Source organism: Hemiscyllium ocellatum, chromosome 22, assembly GCF_020745735.1.
Source record: "Hemiscyllium ocellatum isolate sHemOce1 chromosome 22, sHemOce1.pat.X.cur, whole genome shotgun sequence".
Lineage (NCBI taxonomy): Eukaryota > Metazoa > Chordata > Chondrichthyes > Orectolobiformes > Hemiscylliidae > Hemiscyllium > Hemiscyllium ocellatum.
In genome coordinates this window covers 18,291,439-18,312,703 of record NC_083422.1, presented here as the reverse complement: position 1 = coordinate 18,312,703, position 21,265 = coordinate 18,291,439, and the positions used below count along the sequence as shown (strand labels likewise).

The window sequence follows — 21,265 nt, the reverse complement described above, 5'->3', positions numbered from 1 at the left end:
ACTGAGCTTAGCTACAGTCTCACTCATTCTTTCATTGGACTAGTTTAATGTTTCATGGTGCATGAATTTAGAAAATAGAGTAATCTTCTGAACAAGATGCCGTCTAACTCTTCATAATATCCTTTGTGTTCCTTTACTGGGAATTTTTAGAAGTTCTCTGTGAAATGTTGTGGAGATTCAAAGTACTGATAGGAAAAGAGGGATTTGACGATATATAAAACTGGTAAAGCACTGGTATCCTAACAGCCCAGTACTAAATTTTTAACCCACAGTGGAACTAACTGAAAAGGAACAAAACCAGAAATTGCTGGAAAAGCTCAGCAGCTCTGGCAGCATCTAGGGAGAGAAATCAGAGTTAATGCTCTGATTGACTCTGGTTGACTGACCCTTCCTCAGAACTGGAAAGGAGCTCCTTTACAAGTGGTCAGTGGTTAAAAGGAAAATGGAGACTCATTAGTCCTTTGTTAAGAGAAGTGAATAATGGATAAATAGCGAGGTTAAAATTAAGAGAGGTATTAAATGGGGCTGCTGGCAGACCTATGTTTATACTTCTGCTTATAAACTCTCAAAGGGTGGTGAATGTTTGGAACTCTCTTCCAAAAATGACAGTGGGTATTGGCTCTGTTGTTATCTTAAATCTGCGATGGATAATTTTCTGTTAGACAAAGATATTAAGGGATATGGGCCAAATTAAGCCACAGATCAGCCATGATCTTATTGAATGATAGAACAGGCTTGAAGAGCTGTTCCAATATGTAAATATCCCTGGCGGATAAATATTAATTATTAATTAAATTGTGAATTCCAATAAATTCCAATACCAAGTTGTTAATTCCAATGACCCAATTAGGAACGAGCAATGAGCATCGAGTTGTTTGCAAAAGTATTTTAAAGAGAACACAACAAGCTTTTCTTCTGCATTGATACGAAGCAAATTAAATCTGTTCCAGTCACAATGCAATCCAAATAGAAGCCACAAATGCTCAAGTGACTCAGAGGATGTCAAAGAGGAAGTTGAAAGAGAACGAGTCATGATTCAGCTCAAGTCCTCAACAACTGTGTTGTTCTGGTCAGGCGACATTTGGAGTAATGTTCAGGATAAAATAGTGTAATGATACTAAAGCCCTAGACATGGTGTAGAGAAGGCAAATTATTTTTGAGGATATAGCAATGAAAAGTTGCTTGTTGTATGAAAGAAAAGCTCTTCAAAATGAAGCAGCATGCAATGGCTTGAGAGTCATTTAAGATATTGTGTAATAAATAAAGTTTGTGTTAAGCCATGATTGAAGAGGTGCATGTGTTATTGTCCAGTTTTTGTTAGTCATTATTCATCCCATTTTTTTTTATTCTTTCATGGGATGTGGACACCATTGGCATTTGTTGCTCATCCCTAGTTGCCCTCAAACGGAATGGCCTCCTGGCATGCTTAACAGGATATTTAAGAGTCACCCAAGTTGCTTGGGTCCGGAGTCACACGAAGACCGGACCAAATAAAGATGGCAGATTTCCTTCCTGACAGGTCATTCATGAAATTAGGGTTTTTATCAACAATCACTTACAAGGTTAATGGTCATCATTAGTGAGACTAGCTTCAGATTCAAGGTTTATTAATTGTATTTAAATTCCTCTGGCTACTATGGTGAGCTTTGAACCTGTATCGCTGAAGATTTGCCTGGGATTGTTAATTACTATCCAGTGTCATTACCACTACATTGTAATGATGTACTGAAAACAACAAATACTGGAGATCACAGCAGGTCAAGCAGCATCCACAGAGAAAAAAACAAACTAACGTTTCGAGTTTAGATGGCTCTTCATCAGAACTTCTTGTACTTGGTAATTAGAACTTGCAATCGAGGAGAAGCTTTCCTGTTTAAAGAAAATGGTACATATGTACCAATGTGAGAATTGTTGATGCTGTGGCATGGAAGTTTCTCCAGTTTTGAATCTCTACTCTTTGCATGGAGTACTGCCCAGTGTAAAAGGAAGCCTACTGTACTTAGGGTCAACATGGACCTCCAAGCCTATCTTACAAGGACCTATCAACCCTGTTAAGTGTAAGGTTGTCCATTTTGGAAGGACAAATAAGAATGCGGAATACAGGGTTAACGGTCGGGTTCTTAGTAAGGTAGAGGAGCCGAGGGATCTTGGGGTCTACGTTCATAGATCTTTGGAAGTTGCCACTCAGGTGGATAGAGCTTGTAAGAAGGCCTATAGCGTTCTTTAGCAGAGGGATTGAATTCAAGAGTCATGAGGTAATATTGCAGCTGTATAGAACCTTGGTCAGGCCACATTTGGAGTACTGTGTGCAGTTCTGGTCACCTCATTTTAGGAAAGATGTGGAAGCTTTGGAGAGGGTGCAGCGGAGATTTACCAAGATGTTGCCTGGACTGGAGAATAGGTCGTAGAAGGATAGGTTGAGAGGGCTAGGCCTTTTCTCATTGGAACGATGAAGGATGAGGGGTGACTTAATAGAGGTTTATAAGACGATCAGGGGAATAGATAGAGTAGACAGTCAGAGACTTTTTCCCCGGGTACAACAGAATGTTACAAGGGGACATAAGTTTAAGCTGAAGGGTGGAAGGTATAGGGGGGATGTCAGGGGTAGGTTCTTTACCCAGAGAGTAGTGAGGGCATGGAATGCGCTACCTGTGGGAGTGGCAGAGTCAGAATCATTGGTGACCTTTAAGCGGCAATTGGATAGGTACATGGATTGGTGCTTAAGCTAGGACAAATGTTTGGCACAACATCGTGGGTCGAAGGGCCTGTTCTGTGCTGTATTGTTCTATGTTCTATGTTCTAGCAGTCTTTACAGCATCAGTGTGATACTACATCTACTACAGTAGGGAGAAAGTGAGCACTGCAGATGCTGGAGATCAGAGTTGAAAAGTGTTGTGCTGGAAAAGTACAGCCAGTCAGGCAGCATCCAAGGAGCAGGACAATCAATATTTTAAGCATAAGCCCTTCATCAGGGCTACTACAGTAGCCATCTGCTGGTCTTTAAGAATCTCAATTCATGGCAGGCTATGCTATGGTAGATCCCAAATTTAGAACTAGATTGAAACTACACTGACTAGCTGGTCAGATGTCTTGAGAAGGATCATCTATAAAATGTTAAATCTCACATGGAAATATATGGATTGAGCATTATAGATGAGGCTTCCTTATAGTTCAGACTGGATTTGAACCTAGACCCCAGAAGGTCTAGAATGTTACACACTGCGCATCACAGAGGATTCTGTGGAGATTCTTCCACTGTTACCATAAGTCAAATTGTCACTTAATGTATTTATAAAGGGAGCTCAATATTACAATCATGTTACCTCATCTGAGAATGGGTCCAACATAATAGTGCTGTAATCTTCAAAGATTTGAGTAAATATCTTAAACAATCAGAACTCAACTGCACTGTATGGGGGATTTTTGACTTAATTTTCATTTTTAGTTAGAAATCTTTTCTCAAACTTAGACTGGAATTAATATATTTTAGGAGGGGTATGATTTTTCCAGATAAAATCATTAAACTGTGCAATAAGAACAAAGCAGAAAATGCTGGAGAAACTCATCAAGTCTGGCAATTTTGTGAAGAGATAAACAGTTAACATTTCAATTCCAGTTAGACTCTTCTTCAGAACATGACTTAGCCAGACTCAATCATGAACGAATATAATTATGATGGCTGTCACAATCTAAAATGTTCAATCTTCCAATCAAATCTAAGCACAGATTCACTTTTTTAATAACAATTTTTCTTCAAGTAGACATTACAAATTCCATCCATGTCACAATGAGATGACATAATGTGCAAATCACTTAAAGTTCTATAAGATGGGAAGAGAGAGGAAATTATTTATAGAAAGAACGTGTAGTTGAGTCGACTAGAAGATTTTAGAGCTAAGCTTTTGGAAATAGTTAATTTATTTTTTCACTTCATGTGCAGTTTTGGATTAAATCAATATGTCATACTGTCATCAGATAAAGACCTAACCAAGGAAGTTAGTACCTGAAAGGATTAGTTGACACCATGCGAGAAACTCCACCAACAGGATATAATGGACTGTTCTAGGGAGGAGCTAGGCAATGTTTTAGTGGCTATCTGAAGTGCTAAGTCTATGTAATGTGTAATTAGTTTCTTGTTAGAGAAGACTAACAGGTAATTCAGAAATCATATAACTAGCTATTAAGTAGTATGGAATAAACCTGTTAGACTTCAGGTGGACATCTTTCCAGGCTTGTTATTAGCAACTTAGACTAATACTAATAAAAAAATTAGTGGCAGTCAATCCACCGAAGACAGTCAGGTGGATCAGATGGACGTGACCAAACCAGATACCAAACCATATTTGGTCTTTACCTGCAGAGCTACTAAGTGTGGGAACATTAAAGTTTAAGGGAGACCTAAATGAGTACACGAAGAAGAAAAGAACTAGAGGGGTTTGGTGCTCAGGTGAAGTGAAGTAGGATGAGTCTGATGAGCAGAATACACCCCTGTACAAACTTATTGGACCAAATAACCAGTCCTCGCACAGTAAAATTCAATGTAATTGTTGCACATATAGGAAGAAGGCAAGTTTGAAGGACCAACCCTGGCTCAGGTTATTGAGCTCTTTGGAGGCAGGCGATGGATCACGAGAAACACGACCACAGCAACTTTGAACAGAAACACTGAAAAATCCAACCTGCAGCGTAACAACACATTGGGAATGAGCACGGCCAAAAAGATAAAGAAATCGCTGATCAGGGTAAGGGACAGCATTGCTTGAAGTCATCAACTGTGTGCTTCGACTGGGGGATTGATCGACAGTAAAACTTACACATTGTTCTGTACAGGGTGAAAGCGGGGACATCACTGATGAAGAGACCAGTGCACGTAAGAGCCGAAGCTGCAAAGAATCCCGAGCCAGGAGTGGTTCTGACCCTGCAGACTTTGATGAACAAGAAGAATCAGGTAACTAGTTTCTACTGTTAATATCTGTTGTAGGTTGCACTGAGGTGGATTGAAAGCAGAAAGCTAATTATTGAACTGACTTTATTTGCACCTCCACTTCTTTCCACTTAAAAAAATTCTACATTAAACTGTAAAACAGTAGTGTACATAATTTCCTAGAATGCAAAATGACTAAACTAGTTTCAACAATGCCTGAAATTCAATAGGTTGAGTTGTGTACTTGTTTTTACTGAAAGCATAGAAAACATATATGACTGATATAACCAGTATAATTTAAATGTAAAACATTTATTTTTCATAACACCAGAATGCATTTAACAAAATGATCATTGGACAAGACATTTAAAATAAAATGACAGATTTCTGCTGTCTTCAACAAGCCTACAACTTTCCCAGCCAGCTGCTTTTTTTCGCAGTCTGGGTATTTTTGTTTCCACTTCTATTAGCTTGATGTTACTGTCTTAACATCTCTGACTGTATCAAATATGAACTTGTACTTTGACAACCAAATCCACTTAATGGTTGAGACTGTGACATTGATTGGTTTGTCTTGTACTTCTTTTATTAATTACTTTAAATCTGTGCTCTCTTCTTCTCAATATGAGGTGCCAGATGAAAGGTCATTATAGCAAGTAAAACCTCATGATGTCAGTGATAAGGTATTGGTGCAGGTAGAAGATTGGCTGGCCAGCAGATAGGAACAGAGAAGTCAGAGATGGATCATTTTCTGGTTCGCAAGATATAGTGACTGATGTACCACAAGCAATCATTGCGAGGTCCTTTGCTTTTTACAACTTATATAAATGAATTGGATGATTGAATTGTTGCGAAATTTTTTGATGACACAAAGATAGGTTGGAAAGATTAGATTAGATTACTTACAGTGTGGAAACAGGCCCTTCGGCCCAACAAGTCCACACCGACCCACCGAAGCGCAACCCACACATACCCCTACATATACCCCTTACCTAACACTACGGGCAATTTAGCACGGCCAATTCACCTGGCCCGCACATCTTTGGACTGTGGGAGGAAACCAGAGCACCCGGAGGAAACCCACGCAGACACGGGGAGAACGTGCAAGTTTGGAAAAGCATAAGGAGGCTAGAAAGGGATGTGGGGAAGATTTGACAAATGGAGTATAACATGAGAAAGTGGGAATTCTCCATTTTTGTCAAAGAACAAAAGGCATATCTAAATTCTGAAAAATTTGCAGAGCTGGGAGATGCAGAGGGACCTTGATGTATGAATCACGAAGGGTTCATGTGCAGGTACAAGTAATTAGGAAAGCTAATAGAATGTTGTTGTTTACTAGTAATAAAAGTAGCGATGACATGTTTCAGTTATACAGGTGAGAACATATTGAAATTACTGTGTACAATACTATTCTCCTCATTGTTGTGGTCCTGTTCTCTGAGCTGGGAATTTGTGTTGCAGACGTTTCGTCCCCTGTCTAGGTGACATCCTCAGTGCTTGGGAGCCTCCTGTGAAGTGCTTCTGTGATGTTTCCTCCGGCATTTATAGTGATTTGTATCTGCCACTTCCGGTTGTCAGTTCCAGCTGTCCGCTGCAGTGGCCGGTATATTGGGTCCAGGTCGATGTGCTTATTTATTGAATTTGTGGATGAGTGCCATGCCTCTAGGAATTCCCTGGCTGTTCTCTGTTTGGCTTGTCCTATAATAGTAGTGTTGTCCCAGTTGAACTTACGTTGCTTGTCATCTGAGTGTGTAGCTACTAAGGATAGCTGGTCGTGTCGTTTCGTGGCTAGTTGGTGTTCATGGATGCGGATCGTTAGCGGTCTTCCTGTTTGTCCTATGTAGTGTTTTGTGCAGCCCTTGCATGGGATTTTGTACACTACATTGGTTTTGCTCATGCTGGGTATCAGGTCCTTCGTCCTGGTGAGTTGTTGTCTGAGAGTGGCTGTTGGTTTGTGTGCTGTTATGAGTCCTAGTGGTCGCAGTAGTCTGGCTGTCAGTTCAGAAATGTTTTTGATGTATGGTAGTGTGGCTAGTCCTTTGGGTTATGGCATGTCCTCATTCCGTTGTCTTTCCCTTAGGCATCTGTTGGTAAAATTGCGGGGGTATCTGTTTTTGGCGAATACATTGTTTGGGTGTTCTTCTTCCTCTTTTTGCAGTTCTGGTGTACTGCAGTGTGTTGTGGCCCTTTTGAACAGTATCTTGATGCAACTTCTTTTGTGTGTGTTGGGGTGGTTGCTTTCGTAGTTTAGGACTTGGTCTGTGTGTGTGGCTTTCCTGTATACCTTTGTGGTGAATTCTCCGTTCAGTGTTCTCTGTACCATCACGTTAAGGATGACCAACTACCATTCGTAGACATGTTTGATTGCAGTCCATTCATCTTGTACATGTGCAACATTGGTTCCAAGAATCTAAACCCCTTCTGCTGCACCGCCAAGCTGACATCTCTTTTACTTTCCTATTTCTTTCACTTGGCACTGAGAAAATCTTGAGAGAACCATATCTGATATGCTGCTTGCTAGTTTTCTGCTGAGCTCCCTAAATTCTAAGGGCACGTTCCTGCTTCTACCTAGGTCTTGATGTGGATGCGGACCACCACTGCTAGCTGTTTGCAAAGCTCCTTCAGGATGCAGTAAATCATTAGATGGGCAGCTTGTTGTAGATTGTGGAGTCATTCTGTAGGAAAAGAGGAAACTGTTGAATCTTCCTGAAGTGCAATTCCCAATGGTCATTTTTAATGACACCGGGTTATTGGCCAATAGGTTTATTTGAAACCACCAACTTTCAGAGAGCTGCTCATTCTGACTTGACCTGCGAAGGAGTAGTGCTCCAAAAGCTTGTGATTTCAAATAAACCTGCTGGACTATAGCCTGGTGTTGTGTGTCCTCTGGCTTTATCCACCCCAGTCCATCACTAGCACCTTCACGCTGTGGTTTTTAATGGCAGCAGACACTAAATTTCGTTGCTTCAGAGCATGAAGAAACACTATCGGGTTTCCAAAAATAAATTCCATATTTTGTAATGCTTGACGTTGGAACTCAGCGAGGGGGAGAAAAATGGTGAGAGTTACAAAACAACATGTGTTGTATTTCTAATCAAACTGTTTAAACATTTTTGTCTTCTCAATGCTTCTTTTAGAGTTGAGCATCACCATGGGTTCTCCCAGCTCTTGCACGCTCCCTACAAGAGCTCGTTCTCTCACCACTCCATGTTCCACCACGCTGGGCCCTCCAACATCAACTCCAGTCAGACCTGCCTCCTCTCCAGTCCTGTCAACTGTCAGCAAGGCCAAACCTGGGTAAGAGGAAACTAAATCATCGCCGATATTCTACCCGCATCCTCCTATTAATACAACACTCATCGTAATAAGATAGGCTCAATGGTTTGTGTGTAAAAAAAACTTTAAAAATGCACAGAAAGCCAAAGAAATGGAAAACCATTTTATTGCAAAGCCAATATTTGCTTCCAATTCACTGTGTTAAGTGACGAGGGAAGCTCATGTTATGAGTGGCGACTTGAGATTTTGAAAATGGGGGCAACCAAGGCTAAGAGAAGATTCAAGCTGAGATTTTGAAAATTGTGGAAGGTTTTTGACAGGGTGAGTAACAAACACTGTCTGTTTTGGTCAGAGTTTCAGTGATGAAGGGCCATTGAGGTACATTACAAAGATCATGAGAAGTTAGGAGAAATTGTTTTATGTTGGGAAGTATTAAGGAAGAGTATTCTTTGCCACGGGGAATTGTCTGCAGACAGGGACTTTAGCTTTTAATGGGAAACTAGATAAACATTTGAAATTGAATATTATAGAGGGCTGCAAAAGGAAGACACTATAAAGACATGATAAGTCTGATGGATTCCTTCTGTGTTACGATCCTTGATAGCTTAATGATAGTAATGTCTGATAATGGATAAGGGACTGCATAAAGTTCTATGTCAGACACAAACAAATCTTGAGGTCATCTGTGTTTAATTTTATGTTAAACAAAATGTCATTATATTTGAAAAGTCACAATGACTTGGTATGTGGTAACATGGTTATTAATATATCCAGAGTTCTGTTCTGATATCTGTGCTTATTAGGACTATATGGAAGGTCACCATAATTATTAACATCAAGCTAGTAGCTTCCTCAAAACAGCTGAAAGCTACAGTGGAGTGTCTAGCTGCCATAATGCAGGGAGCTCCCGTACATTGAGGGGAACTGTTAGACAAGCCTAGTTTGACAAGAGCAAAGATCTCTCTGATTTTGGACTTTTATTTGTTTAGAACTTACTTTTAAATCTCACATCAACTCCAGAATGACTCAACAGAAAATTAGACTTTTTTTAAAGAAAAACAAAATATTGTAGATAATTTAAAATTTCATTAGAACACATGCTGGGATTAGCAGTTCAGGCAGGATCTGTGGAGAGAGAAACAGAATTCTGAAAATGCAATGAACTGAATTGAAATTGGAACATATGGAAATGCAATAGGTTTTTGAGCACATACAAATCATTTCTTTTGTCATTTGGTCTCTCCTGGCTTCCATCCTGTAACAGGCCTTCACTTTTGTTCTCTGCTCTCTTCCCATCTCGCTGCCTCTGTACTTCATAACACCGTTATGAAGAAAACCTTGAAAGAAAAGCAGACCTGATGTTGTTCTTCAAATGGAACACTGGCAGTGCCAAATCATGGTTACTGTTTATCTCTGTAGGACTATTCATTTGGGTGGATACAGAGACAAGGTAGACTCCAGTAAATTATTGCATAAAATGTACAGAAAACAATACCATACCACAGTAATGGAGACTCAAAAAAAGTCATCTCTGCTTTTCAAAAGATCTACTGCCTGAATGAGGAATGAATAACTCTGTTTAAGGATTGCCTCCATTGCAATGTTGTTGGCTAGCTCCAATTCTGAGCTGCCTGGTTACACTGACCAACATGTATTGAACTGGGTGTTAAATATCTTTGCGCTATCCTATTTTTAGCATCATTCACGTATAGTGGAAAAACCCTGGGCCTGCAAACCCATCCTGTCTGCAATGGGGAATGTATCACAATAGGATAATGATGAGCAGGCCATTAAAATTTTGTGGTTTTAACAAATGACCCTGTAGCATTAGCTGCAAAGTTTAAACAATTAACATTTCACCAAATGCCATTTACAGAAGTGAAATCTTAATTGTTATCCTTTACAGATGACTTTACCGAAACTAATTCTTTAAGGTCCTGTACAACATGGCTTTATAATAATTAGGTGAAGGTATATTTTACACTACTAGCATGCTTTGAGGTGAATGTGCTGCATAGAGTCTAAATAATAGAATTTTATTCTGGAGATGATCCCTGTCCATTTTCTGTTGTCTTGGTTGTTCTAAGTTTGTTATGTAATGGTGTTTATTTGGACCCTTTATAGCACCAGAGGGAGTAATAGTTGGCATGGCCGTGTAAAAGGAGGACTGAAAGGATTTCAGGATTTCATGGTATCTGACAGCAACATGAGCTTCATTGAGTTTGTTGAACTTTTCAAGTCATTCAGGTAAATGTGATCACTGTGTACTGCTAAGACTGAAATATTTTTGCCTTCCTTATTTTGGTCAGAAGGTGATAAATGTGAGTAAATCGACATTAAAACTGGGTTTAAAACCCAGCCGTTTGAAAAATATCCTTCTGAGTGGATTGTTAATTCATGCTTAGTGTATGCAGGTCACGGGCACTCACTGTTTCTGTTTGTGGAATTAGTGTGCGAAGTCGGAAGGACTTGAAGGATCTCTTTGACATTTACTCTGTATCATGTAACCGTTCTGGCTTGGAATCCACTCCAGTATACACAAACCTAACGATAGATGACAAGATCATTGGGCTGCAGCCTGACCTAGGTCAGTGATCACTAGCAATGTTATTTTGATAAGTTAATTAATGCGATTACACGGCATGTTGGAATTTGAAATGTTCAAAGGCCACAAGCTTCATGGATGAAGTGTTCAGAATCTGTGTTTGTTTATAAAGGCAGTGAATAATGAGTTAAATTCCACATCAGTGTATCATGTGCATCTAGTATTGTTGTTACAAAAAATGTTGTAGGTCTTCCAGCCCTTATCCTTGTATAAGGTTTGCTAAACACTTCACCTCCAAGGAGATTTATTGTATATTAGGCCCTATTGTCATTGGGAACCATAAAAACAAGTTTCACTGTTTAGCAGACACTGCCTCTGGGAAAATAGTCTGCCTATTCCTTTCTAACTAATAGGCCAGGCTCCCTTTTGGTGTTCAGCCCTTGGAGGCTAAGTGCAGCCTGCAGTGTACTGGTGAGTCATGGGAACCTAAAACCTGAGCTATAGCTGGCTGATCTCACCAGGCAGACAACAGTTGATGTCAGCACCTCTGGCCTAGTGTGAAGGAGTTCTGTTCTCCAGTTCTTTACCCAGGGCCTTTTATCTTCCTCCTTTCCAAATACTTACCTGTTTTTAAAAAAGCTATTATTCTTCCAGCATGGGTTCTGATGGGATAGTTCAGTGGCAATCCTTTTTAGAAAAGTAATTCATGGGAAGGGTTTAGAAGGATATGGACCAAATGCAAGCAATTGGAATTGGGCAGCATAGTCAGCATGGACCTGTTTAGGCCAAACAGCCTGTTTCCAGGCTGTATTACACTATAACCCTATTTAACAAGCCCCATTTCTTTTCAGTCAATTGCACATAAATAGAGAGTTGACTTTGTATATATGAGTCTGTGTTCCAATCCATGGAAGTGACAGAGAACTTGTTACTCTGGAAATATTGGACAGATTAACATCTAATTCCTCGGTAACGAGGAATCCGTCAGACTGAATCCCTTGTCAACTTATCGATCTTCTGCCTACATTCTTTATTATCCCTGACACCTGAGTCCTGATCAATTTGCCCCTCACCCAACCTGAGTACCTCTCCCCCAGTCCACACTAACCCCTGAGGCCCCACAAAACCCCCAAAACCTGATCTGACTACCTGCAGCACACTCATCCACTGACACTCCTGCTGGCCTATCCATTTACTTTGCCCAGCAGAGTGTTTACTTTTGTCCAGCTGACTCACAGAATTATAGAGTCCCATAGGTTGGTGTGGAAACAAGCCACTAGACCCAACAAGTCCACACCAACCCTCCGAAATGTATCCCATCTAGACTTATTCCTCCTACCCTATTACTTTATTTTTGACATTTGCCCTGACTAATGCACCTAACCTGCACATCCCTGAACACTATGGGCAATTTAGCATGGCAAATTCACCTAACCTGCGCATCTTCAGACTGTGGGAGGAAACCCACGCAGACACACAGAGAATATACAAACTCCACACAGACAAGCTGGAATCGAAACCAGGTCCCTGGCGCTGTGAGGCAGCAGTGCTAACCACTGAGCCACCCCTACAATTCTAAATGGTACAGCAACTTAGTGGTTAATGTATGTAAGTGCTTAACTCACTAACACTGAATTAGTTCCTCTGGTGTTTAAGAGAGATTACATCAATTCATTTTAAAAATATCAGTCCTTAGGGTCAAAAGAACAATGTAGTACGAATAGATAAATGGTTGTGTAATAACATCCCTGCCAATAATTATTCTGTAGCACTTATTTTAAACTCATTTCTACTGAGACCTATATCCTTCTCAGTCATTTGGAACAGTAATTTGAAAAATAATATTTATCAGGTTAATTGGGGTGAATTTATTTTTACCTTGAGGAAGAAAGGTTGGAGAAATTAACAAACCTTGATTCTATTTAGCATTTGGATTCTTAACTAAAAAGTAATTTATTCTGTATTTTTAGTGAGCCACATTGAAAGAGTAATGAAAAGATTATTTTTTTTCTCTTGCTTGTCTAGACCTTTTGACAAGAAACGTATCTGATCTTGGTCTGTTTATAAAAAGCCGACAGCAAATATCAGACAATCAGAGACAGATTTCTGATTACATTGCGGCAACCAGCATTGTCACTAATCGAGTGGAAATTGCATCCTTGGGAGAGAGCGGAATGGGGATCCTACAACTGAATGACTTCTTGGTGAACTGTCAAGGGGAGAACTACACATATGATGAAATCCTCAGCATTATCCAGGTTAGAGAGATTTAATGTTCTAGGGAAACCAAATGGTGTATTTGCCTTTGTTACATACCAACTGGCATTATAAGAGAAAACAAATTTCACTGCAGATTTTTAGAGCTAGGTGAGACTGTGCCTGGAGTATTGTGCACAGCTTTGGTCTTCTAACCTTTGGGAGGAATCACTGCTGTGCAGAAGAAGGCTATTTGACTCTTCAATCTGCATTGGCTTTATGGAAGTGTGTCAGGGTTAGTGCTATCCTCCCTCCCTTACCCCACAGCCCTTTGCATTGTTTCTATTTAAATAATCTTCCAATGCCTAATAGAATGTCTCAATTGAATCATACTTCAAGGCTGTACATTTCCAGATCCGAACTATTCACTGTGAGAGTAATTTTTTTCAAAAAAAGAAGGATATTCCTTCTGGAAAAGCAATGAAGTTTTATAAAATTGATCCCTGAAACAGGGTAGAAGGGCATTGTTGTATGAGGAGGTGGTGAGTGAACTGGGCCTACTTTCCCTGAAATTTAGATAAATGAAAGATGATCTCATTAAGTTGTATTAAATTCTTAAGGATCTTAATAGGTTGACGGGAGGGCTTTTTTATGTTGAGGAGAAATGTCTTTGCTCATAAGGTTGTGAAGATTTGGAATTCTTAACCCAGAGAGCTGTGGTTGTTCAATTGTTAAGTATATTCAACCTGTAAGTTCCTCTCCAAGTCACACACTATCCTGATATGGAGTTATGTCAGTGCTCCTTCACTATCGTGGGTCAAAATCCTGGAACGCCTTTCCTATACTTTACCTATAGACTGCCACATATTACCTTCTTAAGGGTGACAGGCAGCTGTATAGAATTTTCATTTAGAATATTGCATCCCGTTCTGGTCACCATACTAGCGGAAAGATGTGAAGACTTTGGACAGGGTACCGAAATGCTTTACCAGTATGTTATCTGGTTTGGAGGGTAATTAATTATGAGGAGAGATCAGATGGTTTGTATTCACTTGAATATCAAAGGATAAGGGTGACTTGATAGAACTCCTCAAAATTATGAGAGGCATGGATAGAATGGGTACTCGGAGTCTATTACCCAGGATAGAAATGTTAGTTACTAAGGGACTTGGGTTTGAGGTAAAACGGGGTAAAGTTTAAAGGAAATGTGAGAGGAAAGGTTTTTTTTACATAGAGGGTGGAAAGTGACTGGAATACACTGCCAGAGGAGCTGGTGGAGGCAGATACAATAGCAACATTTAACAGGTATCTTGGTGGATACATGACCAGGCGGGGAATGGAAGGATACGAGCCGTATAGGGGCAAAACCTTTTAAGAAAGGTGTCATGTGTCAGCTCAGTCTTGGTGGGCCAAAGGGCCTGTTCCTGTGCTGTACTGTTGTTTGTTCTTAATAACAGATGGTGATAAATGTAGGTCCAGCCAGTGAGGCCTATATCCCATGAATGAATTAAAATAAAAGGTTGATAGATTTTGGAATACCAGGGAAATTATGGGATCTCTGGAAAATGGAGAGTTGGAGATGGTGTAGAAGATTAGCAATGATCTCACTGAGTGGTAGAGTAAGTTTTGAAAAGCTGAATGCTCTTATCCTACTTTGTTATTTTCTGAAAGATACCTTTGGCAAGATGAGTCAAACAGAGGTGCTCATCTGAACTGGATATTTGCCACTTTATTGGTTACACTGATAATACTGACAGGTGTAAGGCGTGTATCCAGACTCCCGTGAATGAAAATGTACTGATTACTCCACTAATGATTGTTAATCTCCTGTAAAATCTAATGTCACTTTGTGTTCGTCTCCTGTTGGGTGATATATCTCTCTTACTCCTTGTCCCCCATTAAAAGATCAGATGCTTGCAGGGCTGCTCAATGGAAATCTTCTTTCAGTTTCTCCTTTTAGCAATATCCAATGTTTGGAATCTAATGTAACTCTTCAGAATTACCCTCACCACGTTGTCAAGGCAATGACAGAAGTCCAGCAGTGAATGTCATCCATTTTCTATCCAGCCAATCATTAAGCCAATCCGATTGAATTCGGTTGATAAGCACATATTACACAGTTTTTTGTTTTGCAGATTTTGCTCTTTAAGAATTGCATGAAAATTACCCAAAACTACTTGAAGGAGACACGATAGGGGCTCAGGAGTTTGAGAAGATACTTGCACCCTGCTTACCAAATCCCACAAGAAGGAGAACATTGTATTAAACTCGAGTTGTTTAAACAATAACCTGCGGCATTTTTGGAAACCCCTAAACTATGACAATCACGATGTGGAGATGCCAGTGTTGAACTGTGGTGGACAAAGTTAAAAATCATACGATACCAGGTTACAGTCCAACAGGTTTATTTGAAAATACAAGCTGAAGGAGCAGTGCTATAACCTGGTGTCGTGTGATGTTCAGCTATGACAATCAGCCCTTTGAAATTCAAACATCTTTTTTTATGAATTTCTCTGATTTGTATTTGTCCTGTTGGGAATATGTTGAGACTGGGGACTGTTTGTCACATTGTTATCTGCTAAATTCTAAATCAGAATCCCAAGCTCAATTAATATCATTGGAGGGAACTTATCATAACTGACAAGAACATTTTATATGAAACCCTCCACACAGGGTGAATTCCACAGACTTGTATCAAGTAAATAGTGCTTCATTTTTCATTTGGAAAAAAAAATGTTCATTCTCTTTCAGAAATTTGAGCCATCAATTAACATGCGCCAACAAGGATTGATGTCATTTGAGGGCTTTGCAAGGTAATGCATGTCTCTTTAAATTGCTGTTTCGGAAAAGGCCATCACACCCATACATAGATGACCCAGTCCTTTTGGTGCACTAACAAGTGCTTCGTTCATATTTACCAATCACCTTCTCACTCTGCTCGCTTTATTTTATCTCAAAGGCTCCACTTCTCTCTGTACATTGTCAAAATGTTGAACTGAAATCAAAATGACCACACACACTCATCAAGCGCTTTCCTTTTCAGATTCTTGGGGGTCACGGCTGTCCCACGCAGGGGCAGACAGTGTTTTGGCTTGGGATGATGTCAACTAATAATTCATATTTTAAACTGGTCCAACGTTCATGGCTCTTTATTTAGGACAGAGAATGACACATGAAGTAGAATGGAGCTTGATGGAACGTAATAGAGCAAGGGAAATAGTGACTCATATTTTCTAATGTTTGTAACAGCTGAAAACAAGTTGATTGTGTTTCTAATAATCACAGAGCGACAGTTATCTACACTGCATTTTATACATCTTTTACAAATACTATTTTCAGGTTTCTAATGGACAAAGAAAACGCTGCTTCAAAGAACGATGAATCCCAAGTTAATGTCGAGGATTTACAGTACCCACTTTCATATTATTACATTGAATCCTCTCATAACACTTACCTCACAGGGCATCAACTTAAAGGAGAATCCTCAGTGGAACTTTATAGCCAGGTATCAGATCCTTAACCCCAGTCTTTCCTTCTCTTGCATATCTACTGCTGTTTTTGCTCTGTCCCCTTGTCTTTCTCTGTTTCTGTTTGTCTGCCTGGTAATCCATCTCTGGTTCTGTTTGTTCCTTGTACCTTCTCCCTCTATCTCTTCCTCCCTTTCCTTCCCTCTCTTTAACCTACTCTTTCTCTCTCAGTTGTATGTACTTTGTTGTAGTTCCATTCCTTCTCCAGTGATTTGGTGCCTATTTGCTCTTTTCAGGTGCTGTTGCAGGGATGCCGGAGTGTGGAGCTGGACTGTTGGGATGGAGATGATGGTATGCCAATCATCTATCATGGTCACACACTCACTACAAAGATCCCATTTAAGGTGCAGTTCAGTTTAGTTTCCTTGGTCTTGTGTGATATAAATGAAGGGATATCAAAAAGTGTCGGTTTAATGGCCATTCAAACTTTGTATTTTCCCCTCGTAGGATGTCATTGAATCAATAAATCGCAGTGCATTTGTAAACTCTGAGATGCCGGTAATTTTATCAATAGAGAATCACTGTTCATTGCCTCAGCAGCGGAAGATGGCCGAAATTGTTAAGGTAAGTCTTACAACTGTTTGTTCCCAGTACTGGGGGTTGATGACTGCTGGGCGAGCTCTAACAAAGATCTGTCTACTTTTTAGAATGTCTTTGGAGACAAACTGGTGACAAAATTTCTGTTTGAGAGCGACTTTGCAGATAATCCAATGCTTCCATCTGTGTGGCAACTCCGAGGCAAAATCCTTCTCAAGAACAAGAAACTGAAGGCCCATCAGACTCCAGTAGATATACTTAAGCAAAAGGTAAGCTTTGTTCAGACTTCTCTGCTGGATTGTAATCATAATTCATAAGACTTGCTGGTCTGGAAATATAATCACATTGGTGCCTTTTATACTTCTCAATGTCAGCTAACATTATGAAAATCCAGATGAAGCCATGAAAATCCCGATAGGATGACCACACAAGGAGGTCACTGGGTAGAGAGTTGCCTTAAGCAGTAGTTAAAAATCACACAACACCAGGTTATAGTCCAGCAGGTTTATTTGGAAGCACTATTTTTCAGAGCACTGCTCCTTGGCAGCACTCAGAAAGCTAGTGCTTCCAAATAAACCTGTTGGACTACCACCTGGTCTTGTACGATTTTTAAACTTTATCCACCCCCAGTCCAACACCGGCTCCTCCAGCAGTACCACCAACCAGACTAGACTTTGGGGTATAACCACCCAAGATAATTTTTATTATCCCAGTGGGTGGCACCTCCAGTTGAATCTATTGAATCCCTAGGGTACAACAAACCCAGGAAAATCAGATTGGAGTAATTGGACATTATTGAGGTGATCATTTTTGATCCATTCGCTGAAATGGACAAAAGATCAAGCATACAAAGCTTCTTGCATTGATTTTCATCCATACTCTGTATCCAGGCAATCCAGTGCAGTCTGGCATAGAAATGGGAAAATCTGTTCATTATTTCCCTATTGAAAATCCCAGGTCATATAGCGGATCCCCTGAACTAATAGTTATTGTTAAGGAGGGGTAAAGTATTACAAAGGATAGAAGATTAACTGCTTCAGTTACATGGGACATTGATGAGACCATATCTGGAGTACTGTGTACAGTATTGGTTTCCTTATTTAATGCTTTGGAAGCAATTCAGAAAAGGTTTACTTGACTATTACCTGAAATGGGCAGGTCTTATGAGGAAAGATTGGACAGTGTAGGTTTTTATTTGTAGGATTTCAAAGAGTAAGAGATAACTTAATTGGAATAAATAAGATTAAAAGGAGTCTTGCACGGTAGGTGTGGGAAGGATGTTTCCTCTTGTGAGGGAATCCAGTTTTTAAAAAATACCCATTTTACACAACAATGTAATAAAGCTGTGTTTGGAATTCTCTTCCTGAAAAGACAATGAAAAACTAAGCTTTTGAATATTTTTAAGACTGAGGCAAGTAGATTCTTGATAAGTAAGAAGCTGGAAGGTTGTCGGGGATGAGTGGGAATGTGGAGTACTCCGATCAGCTTTGATGTAATTAAATGGTGAAGCAGACTCAAGGGCCAAGTGCCTGCTCCTAATTCGGATGTTCACATGAATGTTCATATCACCAACGCACTTTAAAAAATATTGTATGTTCAGTCAGAATAAACACGATCTTGTGTTTGACAAAATGGTTCAGTTTTTTGAGGATGTAATCAGATCAAGGGGTACCTGTATTTGCCATGTACTTGAATTTCCAAAAGGCATGTGATAAGGTGCCACATGAAAGGTTAGTATGCAAACTAGAGACAAAAGGTTTCGCACAATATGTTAGAATATGGATTAATAATCAGGAAACAATTAAACATGTCATTTTCAGGTTGGCAAGCTGTAGCTGTGAGGCGCAGTAAGTGCTTAAGCTGGGGCCTCAGCTATTTACAGTCTATATTCATGACTTCGATCAAGAGACCAAGAGTAATATATCAAAATTTACTGATAATATAAAACTGATTGGGAATATAAACTGAGAGGCAGACACAAAGATTCTTCTCAGAGAAATGGGTAAATTGCAATCGGGACAACTAGGTGGCAGCTGGACTATAATGTGGAGAAGTGTGAGGTTGTTCATTTTGGATTTAAAAATAAAAAGCAGACTTTTTATTAAAAGTATGGTGCTTCTAAGTGTTGGTATTCAGGGAGGTTGTACAAGGAAAGTAGGACATTAGTATACAAATGATTAGGAAGGCCTATGTCAATTTGACTTTTATTGTGAAGGAATTGGAGAACAAGAAAAAGAAAGCTTGTTATAATGCTTTCGTGAGACCATGTCTAAAACACAATTTTATCTCCAATACTGAGCAAGAATGTATTTGGATTAGAGGCAGTAAAGGTTCATTGCACTGATCACTGTATGAGAGAGTTGTCCTGTGATGAGAGTATGAGTAAATTCAGCCTATATTCTCTAAAGGTTAGAAACATCAGAGATAATCTCGTTAAAACATGCTAAGTTCTGAAGGTGTTTCACAGGGCAGACACAGTGAGATTATTTTCCCTGGAACAGGAATCTTGAACACAGGGGAGCACAGCGATAGCACAAGAGGTCAGTTGCTGAGGACAGAGATGAGGAGAAATTTCTTTGCTCAGACGATCACCGCCCTCCCATGCTACAAGTTGCAGGCCATTCCCACTCATCGTACTCTTCCTTATATCCCCTTGTATTTCTGTTTGAAAAACGTAAATCTGTGTCCCAGCTAATGGGAGCAGCCTTTTTCTTCTGTTTAATTTGCCAAAGTCTGTTACAATCACATGCATCTCTATGAATCTCCCCTCAACCGCCTTTGCTGCAAAAATGACAACCCCAGTTTCTCCAACCTAATCTTATTGTTAAATTCCATCATCCCTGAGTCCATTCTGGGATATCCCCTCAAGTGTGTGTTGATCAGAACTGGATGCTGTTACACCTCACTGGGGCAACGTGCTGGAAATCAGGCCTTACTATTCCCAGAGTCACAACAGATTAGATTCTACAGTGTAGAATCGGCCCAACCAGTCCACACCGACCCTCCGAAGAGTAATCCACCCAGATCCATTTCCCTCTGACTAATGCACCTAACACTACGGGCAATTTAGCATAGCCAATTCACCTGACCTGCACATCTTTGGACTGTGGGAGGAAACCGGAGCACCCGGAGGAAACCCATGCAGACACGGGGAGAACGTGCAAACTCCACACAGTCGGTCGCCAAGGCTGGAATTGAACCTGGGACCCTGATGTTGTGAGGCAACAGTGCTAACCACTGAGCCACCATGCCGCCCCAGACTTTGAAGATTTTATAAAGCATTCCCAGTTTACTTGTCAGAAAACTCCGCTTGATTCGTGAAGTATGGTCTGTCTTTTACAAACCTATGCCTAATGCTCAATATCCTCACCCAGTGAAGGTCTGGTAGTCTCAGTTCTGAATTTTTCAAGTGATCGCTGCTCGAGGGCTTGACTGGGTGAGAAGGTTCCATGTTTTTATTGCCTGGCATTTTCTGCATGGCTTATTGGTTTGTCAGTCGCTGTGCTGATGCTGCTGTACTGACAGATGTGTTATATCTCACAGGCTCACCAGCTGGCCAACCTACAGGCACAGGCCAGCAACGGCAACCCAACTGGTCTAGGTAGCCCAAACAATGACGAGGAAGATGATGAAGACGATGACTACGACTATGACTATGAGTCTCTCTCTGACGGTAGAAAACATATTGTGTCTGATCATTCTTGATTTGAAACCACACCTTTGTTTAAAACAGAAGCACTCCTCAGTCTCATGTTCTGTTTTCAGATTCACGTTCTTTGTAAGAATGTGCATTGTATCGGTATGTTTTTAGACTGATGTCCCAGCAGTTGATCGTTAAAAATACTGACGAGATAAAGCAAAGCGGGAGCACTGTTTTACTTTGTAAAGATCCCAGTGCAGGGTGAATATGAGTGTCAGCTGAATAAGGTGGAGTTGTGTCTCACCACGCACAGCAAACTGTACAATCACAAGGCGATGTTCCGTTCTAGGAAACAAATGCTCACTTGTATCCACATGGAAATTCCCAATCTCAGCTGTCCTGTCAGAGAACCATGGATGAATCATCCCCTCGTGAAAGTTCGTTAGTCAGAATCTCGTACACTCTGCTTTCTGGGAGAGATTGGCAGTTGAATCAGTCAAAGAGGGAATGAGCATTTAAATAAGGGAGTGCTCTTTAATTTTCACCCTAATTGACACCAACAACTAGTTTCAATGTGCGTAGTTAATGGAGGAAATTGGCATTGTTGCTTCACTGAGGTG

At 40.2% G+C, this 21,265-nt stretch overlaps 1 protein-coding gene across 3 annotated transcripts in view; it reads left to right on the top strand.

Moving 5' to 3' along the window:
• The window catches only part of plce1 (phospholipase C, epsilon 1), a 324,372-nt gene that overhangs the window by 243,722 nt on the left and 59,385 nt on the right, over nucleotides 1-21,265 (top strand). For all 3 annotated transcript variants that reach the window (XM_060841909.1, XM_060841907.1, XM_060841910.1), the window contains exons 8-19: nucleotides 4,560-4,742; nucleotides 4,831-4,948; nucleotides 8,062-8,221; nucleotides 10,325-10,447; nucleotides 10,651-10,787; nucleotides 12,771-13,003; nucleotides 15,693-15,754; nucleotides 16,281-16,446; nucleotides 16,705-16,812; nucleotides 16,916-17,032; nucleotides 17,116-17,274; nucleotides 20,549-20,678. In XM_060841909.1, the coding sequence (XP_060697892.1) occupies nucleotides 4,560-4,742; nucleotides 4,831-4,948; nucleotides 8,062-8,221; nucleotides 10,325-10,447; nucleotides 10,651-10,787; nucleotides 12,771-13,003; nucleotides 15,693-15,754; nucleotides 16,281-16,446; nucleotides 16,705-16,812; nucleotides 16,916-17,032; nucleotides 17,116-17,274; nucleotides 20,549-20,678 (1,696 nt within the window). The remainder of the gene's footprint in view (nucleotides 1-4,559; nucleotides 4,743-4,830; nucleotides 4,949-8,061; nucleotides 8,222-10,324; nucleotides 10,448-10,650; nucleotides 10,788-12,770; nucleotides 13,004-15,692; nucleotides 15,755-16,280; nucleotides 16,447-16,704; nucleotides 16,813-16,915; nucleotides 17,033-17,115; nucleotides 17,275-20,548; nucleotides 20,679-21,265) is intronic.